The 16,336-nt window shown below is 29.2% G+C and overlaps 1 protein-coding gene across 1 annotated transcript in view; it reads left to right on the forward strand.

The window, feature by feature from the left end:
* Positions 1–764: 764 nt before the first annotated feature.
* Positions 765–16,336, forward strand: part of LOC107455047 (protein FAM200C-like) — a 130,117-nt gene continuing 114,545 nt past the window's right edge. Inside the window, exon 1 of the mRNA XM_016072448.2 lies at positions 765–872. Coding sequence (XP_015927934.2) covers positions 765–872 — 108 coding nt within the window. The remainder of the gene's footprint in view (positions 873–16,336) is intronic.

Genomic DNA, 16,336 nt, shown 5'->3' on the forward strand with positions numbered 1-16,336 from the left:
TGTTAAACGTGTTTGTTAGTCAATTAGTAGTTCTTTATAGTCGGGCAGAACAAAGCCGTGGACCACGTGATCATAATAAATGTTCTTATTTTTCATAGAACATGCTTTAGGCACAACAAGTTGGTGATATTTAGAGAAAGATACTTCATATATTTTTTTTGGATAGAAATAGCTGTCTTCGTGAGGTGTTATTTGTTAAGTGTACAAAGCAGGGGATTTTGTCAGAAGCTTCTTGTAATTTATTGGAGTAGATTTAATAGAAATAAGATTGTAGAGTTAGAAAACATATTTTCTATACTTTTCAAAGTTAAACTCAACGAGTGATATTGCATAATAGTCATAAGTGTTACGTTGATTTAGATCGTTAAAGTACTTTTTATTATATAATGCTACTTACATCAAGTGATTTAACATTCATTAAGCTATACATATAAATACGTGCCTGTTAATGCGTTTTCAGTAGATTTGATACTTGCTACCGGTATTTAAATAAAGCGCCAATATACATTTTAATAACATTTATTTAATTATTATCATTTATAATTTCTTCAATATCCAATTAAGCTTAGATTCAAACGATACGGCATTCCATAATCAAATTTGTTTCTTAAATTTAAGAAGATTAAATAAATAATTGTAGCTAAATGGATTTCGTAATAGTGGATATACGGTTTGAAAGTTACTTCTTAGTGGCTCATTCTTAGTGGAATTGAAATAGACTCTTGGATACTTTGTAAGGAAGTGCATTAACACACTCATCAACAATGAATTACACCAGTGGAACAACAACAAATATTCCTCAAAAAGACATTCATCGGAGCAAGCAGGCTGCAGCTAACGACACAGGCGGTCCTCAACATGGCGATAGTATGGTGAGTAAATAAATTGAGCAAAGTATTGAAGAATTTATTTATAACGTATTGAAATGAAAGGAAAACTGTTGGCCATCATAGTACATACATTTTAACGTTTTAAAAAATTTATATAAAGAACTTCACAATAATCTACTATTGTTTTTACTTGGTATTTATTTGTTAAAATAAAGTTTTGATAACGAAATTTGGAACAAATTTTACTGGAACAGATTTTTTAAAAATATTTTCACAAAAATGAGAAGTTTTAAAATAAATTATAAGCATTTATTTGTTGAAAAGGAATTATTTATTTAAAAAAAATTATCGCAATTTAAATGCAAATTTTCGCAGCAGTTTTATTTCTGTAGAAAATCTGTTCAATTGATCAGAAAAAGGAAGGATTGGCAACATTTTAACTGCAACTTAAGAGCAGTATGAAAAAATTATTCATTTATATAATTCAACATATAGACAATTTTTTATTACAAAAATAAGTCAGAGCGTCTGCGTTATAACTTTATTTCGTGTACTTAAGAGAAATCGAATAAGCAATAGAAAGAAAAAAAAAAACAACGAAACTTATTTCAAAGTTTGTGATTTTTTATTTATTTTGTGATGTTTATTCTCTAATATTCTGTATAAATATTCTTAATAACATATATAATTATTATTGAAAATATTTATGCAGATTATATTATTTAACTAAATATGGACTATAAGTTTTTAAATAATTGACATTGGCATATAGAAAAATAGAGAAAAATACGAAATAAGTTTAATTTAGTAATCCTAACAAATTATTCGTAATGCAATAATACATAAAATCTTGATTGGGTGAATATAACTGTAATCTTGTGACTTCGAATAAGCAAAGGTTCTCCTCATATGTTCTAAAGGGTATTCGAGACCTAAATTATCAATACTTGCCAATTCGCTAATTAAAAATGTGACTCAAATGTATTTAGAAAAATTGTATTAATCACTCCTACACTGTTAAACTAGTATATCTTTTATACTAATTTGAAGTATGACAAAAGTTTTTCCTTACAAGATTTCAAATTTTTAGAACGTTTTCATCACAAAGTTCGAGATTCGATTGCAGGTTTTAGACGATATTAAAGCTTAAACTTAAAGAATGTTACACATTTTTAATAACGTTTTCTTCGTTACAAATTTTAGTTTAATAAGCTAAGTTACTCGAAGCAAATTTGAAAGATGATTTTTTAAAAATTTTCTTTCTTAATATGTTCCTTCCTTCGCTGTTTCCGTCTTTTCTTCGTAATATTAAAATTATTAACAAATTGAAATTTGCAATTTAATCTCTTTATTAAAATTTCAGTCAGCTTCTCTTTATGAATTAAAAAAATGATTGCCTTTTGTTCTGTTCAAAATTTTGTTGAAAAAAAAATTATGATTTTGAATCAAGACTACAAAACAAAAGGTGGAGTTTATTTTCGAATTGTCACTTGATTCGTCAATATTTTAGTCACGTTTTCCCCAAAATACCTACTTTCAACTACTAGTTTTAGGAACAATTCAAATTTAAAATCAAAGCATACTGCATTTACGTTTTAAAAAAGAAAAAAAATTACATCCTAATTTATATATATTAAAAAATAAGGTTTTAATGTATAAATTTCTGAAAATAATTTAAATATTCCGTATAAATTTTCAACTTTTAACGTTACTTTCATTAGAAAAATTGAAATACAAAAATTCAAGTTGAAATGTGAAGTGCAGGACAATTTTTTAAAGAATAATATTTGTTGTACAGAGTGCAAAAATTTGGGCCACCTTGCATAGCTCTTGATCTAATGATTTTATAATTATGAAAACTAAAAAGTCGCATTTTTCAAAATTCGATTTTTCAGGTACTACTAGACTGATTTCACTCCAATTTAATATTTTGCTATGCAAAATTAATTATTTTTTAAAATATCGTGAAAGTGTATATCTTAAAATAAAAATTATTAAAAATAAAACTAACTATGTTAAAATTGAAAATGATTTTTAAAATTTAATATCCTAAAATAAAAAAAAAAAAAAAAAAAAAAAATTATAAATATTTATTAAAAGCTATTTTTTGCATAATTGTCTTTGGAAAAGCGATTTTTATAATTAGGTGCAAATTTTTTTCAATTTGCTTAAAATGTTTTCGAGATATGGTAAAATATGCAAGGAAGTAAAATTATCATTAAGGGACTCAAAATTTGGACCGCTCTTCTCACCAAACTATTAGGATCATATTTCCCAGATGGCGTCTACACCTTATATATTAACGGTCAGGAATCCAAACCTATCGAAAAAATCATGTTTATTCAGAGAAAGTACGTTTTTGTGTCTGATTTCGTCACTCAAATTATTGTTTGCACTAATTAATTAGCAGAATTGAGGTTCCTCCCAAACTCGAACCATTAAAACTGAGTATTAAACATAAAGATCCGATCATTCGATCAAAAGTTTTTCAGGGTGGTCCGTTTTTTTTCTCACTGAACATGTTTCGAAATGAGTTTCGTGTCTGCACAGTTGTAAAGTTAATGTATAAAATTATCATTTAACAGTGTAAAAGTTTTTCTGATATACTCAAGGAAAAATTAAGATATGACTGCTTTTTTTTCAGAAAAAAATGAAATAAAAAATTAAAGGTTATGGCACATTTCAAAATATTTATTGCATTAACTGACTTAGAGACTATTTTAATTATTGCATTTTTCATATTTTATAAAAAGCAAAGGTTATTAAAAAATTTAAAAGGATATTCCTTCAAATAAGGCTTTTCAAACGTTCAATTATTTTCAAAACTTTGAAACATTGCATTTGCTTCTTTTAGAAAATTACCAAAATGAATATTATATTTATTTATATTTCAAGCATACTATTCTTTAAAAGGAGAGAAAAGACTGGGTTAAAATATTATAGTTATTTAAATTAAGCTGGTCTGTTACATAGTTTTTTTTTCGTAAAAAAAGGCTTTCGATTTTCATACTGTTGAACCATTTATTATGTCTACAAAGTTTAATAACAAATTTTCTGCGAGTTATTAAAGAACCATAAACACAAAACTATACTGTTTTTTTTAATCATTTACAACTAGCATGGTTTCAAAATCTTCGAAATTCTAGAGATGGGAAATACAAGATTTTTTTGGCGGCTTCACAATGAGGCATTTATGCGTTAATGAAAATATCATATTCTTTGAGTTCAGGGTAGCAAATTGGGGGGTGCAGGACACTGAATACTCTTCATGAAAAGGGAAATATTGTGGTGTCACGGCACAGACTCGAATCCCCGTTCTGTCGGTCAAGAGATCGACAGATTAGCTCTTTCGGCTATAATGTACACTCGGATACAAGGAACTAAGTGGCTTTATTAGGTTGGTGTGATAAAATTCTCGTTGTTTAACCGTATTAGGTGAAAGCAGTTGATAAACGTTTTTTTCACGGTTAACAGTTTGATTACCGTCCTATATATGGTTATTTGATTGGTAGTGGTAAAATAACAGGAATGAGAAGTAATATATCTTGAAAAAGGAAGCTTAAGACATGCATAATCAAGTTATTATTTTCAGTTTTTCTAGTTTTATATCGTTTTAAAGTAGTAAAAAAACATTAAAAACTTTATCACGTAAATAAAAGGCTTTTAATCCTTTAGCGTAACTTAAAATTCAATAAAGGAAAAACACACAAATAAGTATTATTTCGAGTAATTAAGGATTAAACATAATTTTTATCCAGTTTAAAAACAATTAATAGCACTTCTTTGCTTCTGAAAAAATTTAAAATGAAAATTATTTTTTCTCGGACAGCTTTAATATCAATATGTTTGAAAAAAAAATAACGTCAATGCAAGAAACTAAATATGTAATAACAAGAAACAAAAAAATATTTGCAAAGTTGTTTATAATTGCAATTTTTAAAATTTTATGTGAAGCAAAATGTAAATTTTAATAATTGATCAGGGACAGAAATGGTTGACAAAATTAACGTAAGAGTTGAAAGACGCAAACGATTTAAAATATGTTTAAGGTGTCCCAATAGTTTCGACAACTACTTTTTTTTTGAAATATTAATATAAAATTTAAAAAAAAAACTACTTTGATTTTTCATACGTAAAAAAATATTTATATTATTAGTAATATTTAAAGGGCTGTTTTTAACTAAAAATAAGGTGTTTTTTTACATTTACGCTGAACACAGTAAAAATTATTTAATCGAAGTAACTGTATCACTGTAAAAAATTTCTATTCTATTCTATCAATCGAAAAAAAATCGATAGAATTTCTATATTTCTATTATTTTTCTCCTAAATAAAATTCCTTAGAGAATTTATTTAAAAGGCAACTATGTTTTGCAAACTAGTTAAAAACATAGTTATGCATCAACTATGTTTTGAACTAATTTCTTAAAAACATTTGGATATACTACTGCTTTAGGGATAAATGTTGATTAAAAAGTAAAATTTGAAAATTTCCGCTCTTGTTTTTGGAAGAAAAAAAAAACATGCATGAAAAATGAAATTCTACTTTTTTCTCTTAGTGTGCAGCTCAAAATATGTGTACTATAATCATAAACACTCATGAAGAATTGCAGGCAATTATTTAAAATACAACATGAGGTATCGTATTTAAAGTGGTGTAAAATGTGAAAAAATCTGAGATTTTGAGATAAGTGCATTTAAAGACTTAAGGTCATTAGTCTATACTTGTCTTATCATTAGTCTTGAGCAAAATAAAATTGTAAATAATTGGAAAGTAAAATATTTTTAGAAAGCTGAGAGTACAGGAATTCTAAATTTACAGTAAAATCAATTTAGAAATTTTTTCTCAAACTCATGCTTTTGCACTTGTTTTTACCTTAAGATAAATACACTTTATTTTTGAAAATTAAAAACTATTTTTTGAGAATTTTTCTTCTCTATCATGAATTTGCGAATAAAGACACGGAGAAATTATTATGATGAAAGTACCATACTGAATGGTAATGACGTTTCTGGTTTAAAAAAAAACATATTTCTGGTTACTAAATCTAAAACATACAATATTTAAAACATTTATTTTGTAATTTTTCAGTTTATACAATAATAGTTTGCCTCAAATTCTGGTTTTCAAAACTATAGTTCTTTTTACCACACATTTAATAAGAAGTACAAAACTGAAAAGTAAATTTAACCAAAATAAATGACTTCCACGCCATGCTAAGTTATCATGATAAAATTTTATCATCCATTATAAAATCATATTTTATTGTTAATTTTACCAAAATTATTACCAAAACGCTTCGGTAAAAATTACCAAGCTTTCTGGAGTTCCCACAGTGCCAGAAACACTGTAAACTTTACCATATTCTGGATGTTTTGACCACACTGTTTTTTCTCAGTTTAGAAATATAGAACCAGTGAAATAAGAAAACAGTGTTTTAGAGTTACAAAATGAAAGCAGTTTTTTCCCTGATATTGTTTTTTTCATTTGCCTCAGTTGAGCGTTTCATCCTACAATTCAATAATGAAGCCTTCGGATCCATGCTTACAAATGGCATAAAATAACATAGCAAGAAAATAACAAAAAGTAGCTAATACAAATGTATTTTCTTTTTCCTTAAGTTAATCCATATAAATTACTTTTTTCCCCTTATTAAAGTAATTTCTTCTCCCTTTTGGAAACGAACTTAATTCAATTAAGAAACCTATACAAAAATCTCTAATATTATCTTTCAAGAAACTAAAAGTCATAGAGATAGCACTGAGAAGGAAAATATGATCAAAACGTCCAGAATATAGCAAAATTAATAGTGTTTCTGGTTCTATGGCAACACTAAAATCTCCGCCACTTTTACCGAAGGGTCTTGAAAATGATATTGGGAAAATTAACAATAAAACGTGGTTCTTTACCATAAAAATGTTATTATTTATCATATGTTTGGTAGTAAATGATGTAAAATTTGGTAATTTTATTATGATACCTTGGAGCATGCATAAAAACCAGTTATTTGCTTAAATTTCCTTTTCATTTTAGTAATTATCATTGTTGTTGTTGTTTCTAATGCCACTTGCCACACCAGCAAGCCTGTTTGGTAAAACCAAGCAAATTTAAGGCAGAGGGTGCGTTTCTTGTTTTTCAGTGGCGCCATCTATGGCCAAGAATTCGTCTTCAGCCACAATTATTATTATTAAATATGTATGAGCCGTGTTGCTGCCACCTCTTGGGAGAATAACTTAAGTCACACATAATTCGAATTGAATTGAATGATACTGGTTCCTTTTTCTCTTCGTTTAAGAAGTTGAACGAAAGCACAGGTCGGAAAATAAATAAATCGAAATATGCAAGTTATTACTTTGCAGTTTTGACACGAGAGGATGCATAGAGAGCCATTTTATGACTCCACGCAATGTATAAGCTCTTATTCCTCGAAAACTAGACGACTGTTTATCCCTTCCTTATTTGCCTTTTCAGAATAATTATAAGCTGATTCCGTTCTATCAGTTAGTGAGGTCGTAGAATGACCCCGCGTGGCTTTCCGTTTGTTATACAAATCAATTTAGCTCTCGTTGCGGATGAGTTAAGTGCATTATTTTTCGTTCCCAATTAAAGTGAATTCTACTTGTTCTCTATGTTCATTAAAACTTTGCCACATTGAGTACAAGAACTGCTTTGCTGTCTAACAAAAATACACTAACAGTGCAAAAAACCAACGACTTTACCTAGCTGTGTATAAAAATCATAGACCTTGCTATTTCACTTATTGGTGGTCAACGTGGTAAATCAGAGTTTGAATCACAAACTACAAGTTTATAAAGCAGTTGTTGCCCAAAATCTACAAAGTGAAAAATTCCTCAAAAGGAATTTTGGTTTTAAAAACGGGAAACTGGAACTATTATTATGCTCAAAACTCTATAAACGTATATTATTTCTGTGCGTAATTACTGTCTATAAGAAATTTAAATACGTAAAAATTACTAAATACATTCAAGTTGGCATTAAAACAAAAATATCAAGTAAATTGTATTAATTTATATGCTAATTATCAAAGAAGTAAATATTATATTTTATTGAATTTTATCACAAAAAAATAGTAAAAAGCTTCAAATAGTTATGCAAAATAATGTGAGAATCTAAGAATTCTCGTAGTTTTAATTTGACCATACATTTTTTCTGACCATACTTTTTTTCATTTGACCATACATTCTGATATTTAGTGGATCAAAAAGGAGTCATATCAAATATTAATAACTTTTGCAAAAAATTTTTCTAATATGAGAAATGATGTGACTATACTATTCACAGAAAAAACAATTAGAATAATATTTTGAAGAAAAATTTGTAAGTGCAGAGCATTGAAAACTACGAGTTTTGCAAACAGTAAAGTGCTTCAACTTAAGTTCAGATATAAATTCCACATTTTTAAGTTATCAAATATGCTTTTATTATGGTGGTATGGCTACTTTTATTACAGATCATTACCCCTTACAAAATATAAGGTGCTTTGTGGTTGAGAGATGTAAGAAATACACCTGCGGCAGAAAATGAGGTTATGTTTTGCACCATAAACCTCATTTTCACCTCACAAAATCAACCTCATATATTACTCAGAAAAATTTTTTTCTTTGATCGGGTTGAATTTTTCACACCTCATATGTATTTGCTTGAAGTACAGAAAAAAAATCACTACACCTCAAAAACAACCTCCCTGAGCTGATTGCTCTAAAGTAGATTTCCATCAACCTCATAACAACTTCATGTGTGAAAAAAACAACAACTTCATACACCTTGATTATACACCTTAGAGGTTGATCTTTCAATTTTTTTTTTTTAAATCAACTTCGAATAAATCTCAAATCAATCTTGACACCTCAAAACAACTTCAAATAAAACTCAAACATACTTTAAATTTTTGTAAGGGTAAATTACAAAGTATTAAAATTTTTTAAAAGAATTATATTAAAAATTAAAAACAGGTCCACATATGGCATTTTTCAAGAAAAAATTTCAACAGAAAGATTTTTTTCCTAGGAAATTCATCAGGATAAAAACCATTATGTGACTGTTTTTGAGATAATAAAATATATCGATTTGTTATTATGACAAGAAATAAAATATCATGGGTTTCCTCATTGATTTTTTATCCTTCCCATCACAGTCTAAGAACATTTTCTTGCTCGCGAAAAGGAAAGTATGATCCGGTGGCTCAATTTGCGCGTTCAGCAAGATTTTCTTCCCTACTTAAGGAAGCGGAATACATGAATTGTTGATGTGCGTTTATTGGAGAAGTTAGGGAAATGTGCTAAGAGATTACCTTGGAGCGATGGAATAGTAAGATAAGCCTCTTTGATGGAAGAAATATAGACAGAGTGAAGAAACAGTTACTTAGTTTAAGAGCGTGAAAATAAAAATGATTACAGTTCATTATTAAAAACAGTTTACTATTTTATATCCACGGTAAAATTTACATCTTCTGTATTGTATAAAACATTAATTCCGATCTATTTTGTCGGCAAAACGACCGATGTAATTTCTTTTTCCAGTTGGCAACAATGGACTGAAAAGTGCAATATCAATCAAAATCATAAAAAATTTCAAATTTAAGTCTAAATTATTTAAAGTTATATACTTCTTAAATAAAGCAGAAAGGCAAAAGTTTTAATGCCTTTCTGGAGTGAGAAAACATTTTTCTTATACATTGCCAACGAAGAACTGAAAAGTTAAGTATTATTCAAAGATATGAAAATATAACATATGATATGACGATTGAATTTAAGTACAAACTATTTAAATTTATATATGTTTTATATGAAGCACAAAGTCAAAATTTTCTATAGTTTCAAGAGTGACAGAAAACATTTTTATGTCGTTGACAACAAAAGACTAAAAACTGAAAAATCAGCCATAGGTATAACCCCCCCCCATCTAATTTGCCTTTCAAATTTAAGTTTAAACTATTTTCATTTACATATACTTAGGTGGAATACTGAGACACAAATTGCAAAGTTTTGTTCGAGTGAAAACATTTCCTTTTCACGTTGGCAACTTAGAACTGAAAAGTTAAATATTATTCAAAGACATGAAAATATAACATATGATGTGACTATTGAATTTGAGTATAAATTATTTAAATTTATCTATGTTTTATCTGAAGCACAAAGTTCAAATTTTCAATACTTTCAAGAGTGACAAAAAACATTTTTATGCGTTGTCAACAAGGAACTAAAAACTGAAAAATCAGCCATAGGTATAAAAACCCCACCATCTAATTTGCCTTTCAAATTTAAGTTTAAACTATTTTCATTTACATATACTTAGGTGGAATACTGAGACACAAATTGCAAAGTTTTGTTCGAGGGAAAACATTTCCTTTTCACGTTGGCAACTTAGAACTGAAAAGTTAAATATTATTCAAAGACATGAAAATATAACATATGATGTGACTATTGAATTTGAGTATAAATTATTTAAATTTATATATGTTTTATCTGAAGCACAAAGTTCAAATTTTCAATACTTTCAAGAGTGACAAAAAACATTTTTATGCGTTGTCAAGAAGGAACTAAAAACTGAAAAATCAGCCATAGGTATAAAAACCCCACCATCTAATTTGCCTTTCAAATTTAAGTTTAAACTATTTTCATTTACATATACTTAGGTGGAATACTGAGGCGCAATTTGCTAAGTTTTGTTCGAGTGAAAACATTTCTTTTTCACGTTGGCAACTTAGAACTTAAAATAAAAACATCATTCTAAGACATGAAAATATAACATATAATATATCATTCAAATTTAAGTGTAAACTATTTCAAATTATATGTTTCTTAAATGAATCATAAAATTTTTAATGCCTTCTAGAGTAAAGAGACTTTTTTACACGTTGGCAAATGAAAAAACAGAGATAGTCATGTAAAAACCCACCTCAAATATGCCTTTTAAATTTAAGTTCAAACTATTTTCATTTACATATACCTTATATGAAACATAGCGGCAAGATTTTTATGTTTTTTTTAGAGTGAAGACGTTTCTTTTTCGCGTTGGCGTTAGAAACAAAGAACTGAAAACGGAAGTATCAGCCATAAGCATGAAAAACAAAACACGCTTTTCAAATTTAAGCGCAAACTATTTCAATTCATATACGCTATGAATGAAGGACAGACACAACTTTATTTTTTGTCTTTTTAGGGGGGAATCCTTTAATTCATTATTTAATGTATTTAAATTTCTGTTTAATCTTCCAAATTTATAATTGTGTACGCAGATTTTCAAAATAGACTACTTTTAATATACTTATGATGTATGATTTAGCTCAATTATTGTAATTTCACTCATATTTAAATCAAAACTTTTGTTTTAATTATTTTTTGTTTAATTTCTAACCTTTTCCTTTGGTTTTTATTCATGATTCCAGAGAAATGCAGGTATTACTCTATTTCAAGGGCGGGCGTAAAAAATCACTAAATTCTTATTGATGCCAACCATGCTTTGTTATTCCATCCAAACCAAGATTACATATACGTGGAGGCATGATTCTCTGTTCACGGTCCCATGGTATCGTATGTTAAGCCTTTCCAACAACAGCGGTTCATTATCACACGGATTTCCATTTGGAACATCTAATTTTAATTTAAGATCAGGTAACTAACAACCAATATTAGTAAGTTTAGATTTTGCCTTAATGCGCTTAGGTAGGTTTGAGCAACTGTACAAAATGACACAGGTAAATGGAAAATTTTGAGGTAACGTAATTTGCACAAATAAAACACAGTAAAGACAGTAATAAACAAATGTGAACGTGTAGAGTATGCAATTTATGCTTTCATAACAAAAGTTTTTTTTATTTCATAAAGACAACATCATGCTCCCTATCGGCGTTTGTAGGTATTATGAAAACTCCGGAGTACGTTATTGCCATTTTACTACATTTTACTTTATTTACAATTACTGCCATTTTACCGAGAGTACTTACATACTCTCGGTAAAATGGCAGTAATATAGTCTTCAATTCCATGTATCTGCTAACTGCTCAACTGAATGGATGGACTTCATGGTAAACTACAGTGATTTTATCTAAGTTTCAGTTCATATGGGATCTGAATTTAGATTGTAGACATAATCCCAACTATTTTTACGAGTGAATGCATTGACTAAACCATTTATGTTTTTAAAACGAAATGTCTCTTTACTTCTTGAAAATGTCATCAGACGCTTTGTCGGCGTTCATTTTTGTTATTGAAACTCTGGAACGCACGGTGTAGCATGTCGCAGTCAATTTTCAGTGATATTGACCCCAATGTTGTGCTCCACTTATTCATTAAACTAAGTTGATGGACTTCGTGGGAAATAGCTGTGGTTTTGACCTTACGTTTCAGTTCGTATGTGTTCTGAATGAAGATTATAAATAAAATCACAATTATCTACCAGAGATATGCTACACCATGTATTTTAATTTGTGTGAACACCGACAGGGAGTACATTTTCTCGATGTCATCTTCAAGGAGTAAAGAGACGTTGAGAATTAAGAATATTTTTCCTAAGTTAATTTGTGTAAATTCAGTTATTCAGATACATCCTGTTTTTCCTTTTCATCGGATATATATTGGACTGATCTAGAGTGGATATTGATTGGGAAATATAGGGTTTATCGAGTAAACTATATAGGCTCCGTTAGCAACGGCTGCAAAGTTTTATGAAAGGGGTAATTCTATAAAAGGTCTAGGAGATTTCTATGAATATCTGGGACAGATATTGGTTGTTAAGGGTTTTGTTTAGCTCTTATTTTATCACAGTGTAACGGTGTGGCTTATTTTGAGATGTATTGCTTCTCAAAATAAAAATATTTTAAATTTAAAATGATAGGCTTATTTCCATGGTTGCTGTAGATAACGTAATAACTTCTTGTTTGATGCATATCAATAATAGTTTATCACTCTTTTTCCAGTTTTGTCTCATTTTATTTTATATTATTTAAATCACTGCTATCAAAAAGATTACAATAGTCAAATTTCTGAATAACCGGAAGAAGAATGGAAAATATTATATGCATAGATGTAATAATAAATCATAATAGCTTCCAACGAAAAGATGTTGTCAAGCTGCAGTTTGCTAGAGAAAAAAAATGTTGTGATCGTTTCTATACTAAAACAACTTTTTTTCCGGACGAAAATGGTATTATGCGTAATTTCAAACTTGACTTGCAAAAAATATATACATAATATATAGTTTGAAGATATTATAAATAAGTAGGATACACTTTGTAAATAAAATTCATTTTAAATTCTTATGCAAATATCAGAATTTTTATGCGTATAAATACGTAAGTTCTAAAGAGATTTAATATTAATATGCCATATTCCCCGATCGCTGAGCTCGCCAACACTCGAAACTGATTTATTTTCCCCGAAACTCGAATCACATCTCAATCAGATCTTGTTTATTCTCACTCTTTGGATACTAGCGCATTTTGTCTAGCTTGGCACTGTTTTTAAAATTAGGATCTAAAAATACGAAACATATGTGTGCCGTGAAACCGTGGATTTGCGTACATTTAGGTATTAATAAGTTTAGCGGGCTTTAAAAAAATAATTGCCACATTTCTGGGAATAGTATATTAGGTACTTACTACCAAAATATACTAATACGAGGGTTGCTATTTATATTTCTGGCCTTGGCAACAGTAAGTGTTGCTAGGCGTCCGCAGACGATTTTAATCGAAAGTTTGATATTTCTAAACATAAATTCAGCAGACGATTTATCATTATAGCTTCATTTGTGTTGTTGACAGTAAATTAAAAAGTTCTTCTCTTTCAAAAAATGGAATTGAATCGTGAACATTTTCGTACCATTATTTTTCATAACTTTCGACGTGGATTGTCAAGACAAGAGTGCTTCGATGAACTTAATTCTTTATTCAGCGATAAAGCTCCATCCTACAGCACTGTAAAAAATTGGTGTAACGAATTTAATCGTGGTCGATGTTCGATCCAGGACGAATCCCGTGCAGGTCGTCCAAAATCCGTTGCTGTGCCAGAAAAGATCGATGCTGTGCGTGAACTGATAAAGCAAGATCGTCATGTGACATACCGTGAGATAGAGGCGTCTTTGGACATTAGTATGACTAGCATCAATAAAATATTGCAGGAACATTTGAGCGTAAAAATTTTTTTTCCGCGTTGGATCCCGCATAATCTGACAAACGCTCAAAAAAAGGCTCGTGTCGATTGGTGCAAGAAAATGTTGAAAAAATATGTTCAAGGTGCATCAAAGACTGTGTATAACATCTACACAGGTGACGAATCATGGATCTATGCATATGAGCCGGAAACAAAACAGCAATCAACTGTATGGGTCTTCCAAGACGAGGCAAAACCAACAAAAGTTGTTCGAGAAAGAAGCACATCGAAACAAATGATTGCCTGTTTCTTCGGCATTAACGGTCATGTGGCAACAGTGGCGTTAGAGCAACGCAGGACGGTTAATTCTGAATGGTACACGACCATTTGTTTGCCAGAAGTCATCGGAGAAATTCGAAAAAAGCAGAATTACAGGCGAATCATTCTTCATCATGACAATGCGAGCTCTTACACATCGACTCAAACAAAGGCATTTCTGACGGAGCGAAAGATCGAACTGATGGGTCATCCGCCGTACAGCCCTGATTTGGCACCCAATGATTTCTTCTTATTCCCACACATCAAAAATAAATTACGTGGACAACGATTTTCGACCCCGAAGAAGCGGTTGATGCTTTCAAAACGCATGTTTTGGAGTTACCTCAATCGGACTGGAAAAAGTGCTTTGAAAATTGGTTCAAACGCATTCAAAAGTGTATTGATCATCATGGAGAATATTTTAAAAAACAATAAAACCAATTTTGATCCTACATACTTGTTTTTTCATTATTAGGCCAGAAATATAAATAGCAACCCTCGTATGCAATGCACCTCTATCGCCTATGATCATAATTATAATAGCATAACTGGTGGTAATAATAGGTCAGTGATTTTTTTAACGGTTTTTCAAAATGAAATAGTGAAAAAAAAAACATTTCTCTTGCATCCGAAGAAAAAACAAAGGAATAGAAAAATATTGATTTAAACTTGATAAAAATTTAAATAATGTCATTCAGCAAAAGTAGCGAAAAAGTTGTTATTCTGAAAAATTCCATTTACAGTTGTAAATTTATAAGTTTTAAGAAATTAAGTATATTGAATAATGAATTAAGGGAAGAAGACGCCAGGAAGAAATATAGTAAAGTTTGTTCTGTGGTAATCGGAAATGCATGTCGAAGTAGAAATAATGTTCGCTTAAATCAGATGTTCATTCATTTCTATTAGAGGTCATTCATGCTTATGAGTGCTCAATCGCTTGATATTTCGGTTTTCAGATCTTTGTTGCCAACATGAAAAAGAAATTCCATCGTCTTTTAACACTACACGCGTAAGTGTTTTATCTAATAAGATGCTTGCTTATATGATAAAAAAAACAACCTCAGTTTGCTTTTCAAGTTTCGAATGTTTCAACAGAGCTGTTGCGCAAATTATTTAAGTGTTTCATGAACGCTTGATATTTTTCGACTTTTAAAAACATAACTACTATTTTAATGGCTCTGTGAACATCTAACATAATCTAGATTATTCCATAGCGAATAGTGTTTTCAAATTTTTTTATTTAACTAAAAAGAAATCTTCTTCTGTCTAGTTATCGCCAAGCCGTCGGCAGTTGGCTCAAAAAAAGTAGAGATAAAACTTCTGCGTTTTATTCTTCTTATTTTCTAGCTTTTCCCTCTCTGTTTTTTCCAAAGACTTATCATCGTTGCTTAGAGGTAAAAAAGATTGTTTTTAGCGTTCAAGGAAAAGTGTGATATTTATTTTTCTCTCCTCCCCTCCCCCTTATTTTTATTTTACGTTTCTTCAATGTCTGTGGGAAATATTATGTCTTCGAAACTCCCGTTTTCAAGAAGTGTGATATAATGTAATGAAGTTTTCAGTAATTGGTCTCTACGGTGAATGTCAGCAACTTTGGAATTGAAAAAAAAAGAATATTTTTATGGTTCCCTAAAAAGCGGATTGCGTGTTTAAAACAGTTTTATTTTTTTTGTTGGACTTGCAAGAAGATAAAGTGCAATCTCGTAGTTTCACTTTCTTAAATATTTGAAGCAATAAAATGTGTGAAAGTAAAGAGTTGCTTTTAATAAAATGCAAAAATTAAATTTTTTTTCATGTGTAGCAGTCCGTTTAATAAAATGCCTTTTTTGTAAAAATTTATTTTAATGTTTTTATTTTTTTATTTTATGAGTGATCGAAATTAGTTTTTATTTTATTTTCGATATGTTTACTTTAGATATCTTTTCATAAATATATTTATCAGGAATGTATTTAAATATTAAAATAAAAAATTTAGTACTTTTTCAATTGAATTCTCTCGCTTTGAAATATATCTTTCTTAAATTTGAATTTTGTAATTGTTTTTTTTAAAATTTTATTCATGATTGAATTTTCGTTTTGTT

This window comes from Parasteatoda tepidariorum, chromosome 4, assembly GCF_982258835.1.
Source record: "Parasteatoda tepidariorum strain Cologne lab strain chromosome 4, Ptep-v5.0, whole genome shotgun sequence".
Lineage (NCBI taxonomy): Eukaryota > Metazoa > Arthropoda > Arachnida > Araneae > Theridiidae > Parasteatoda > Parasteatoda tepidariorum.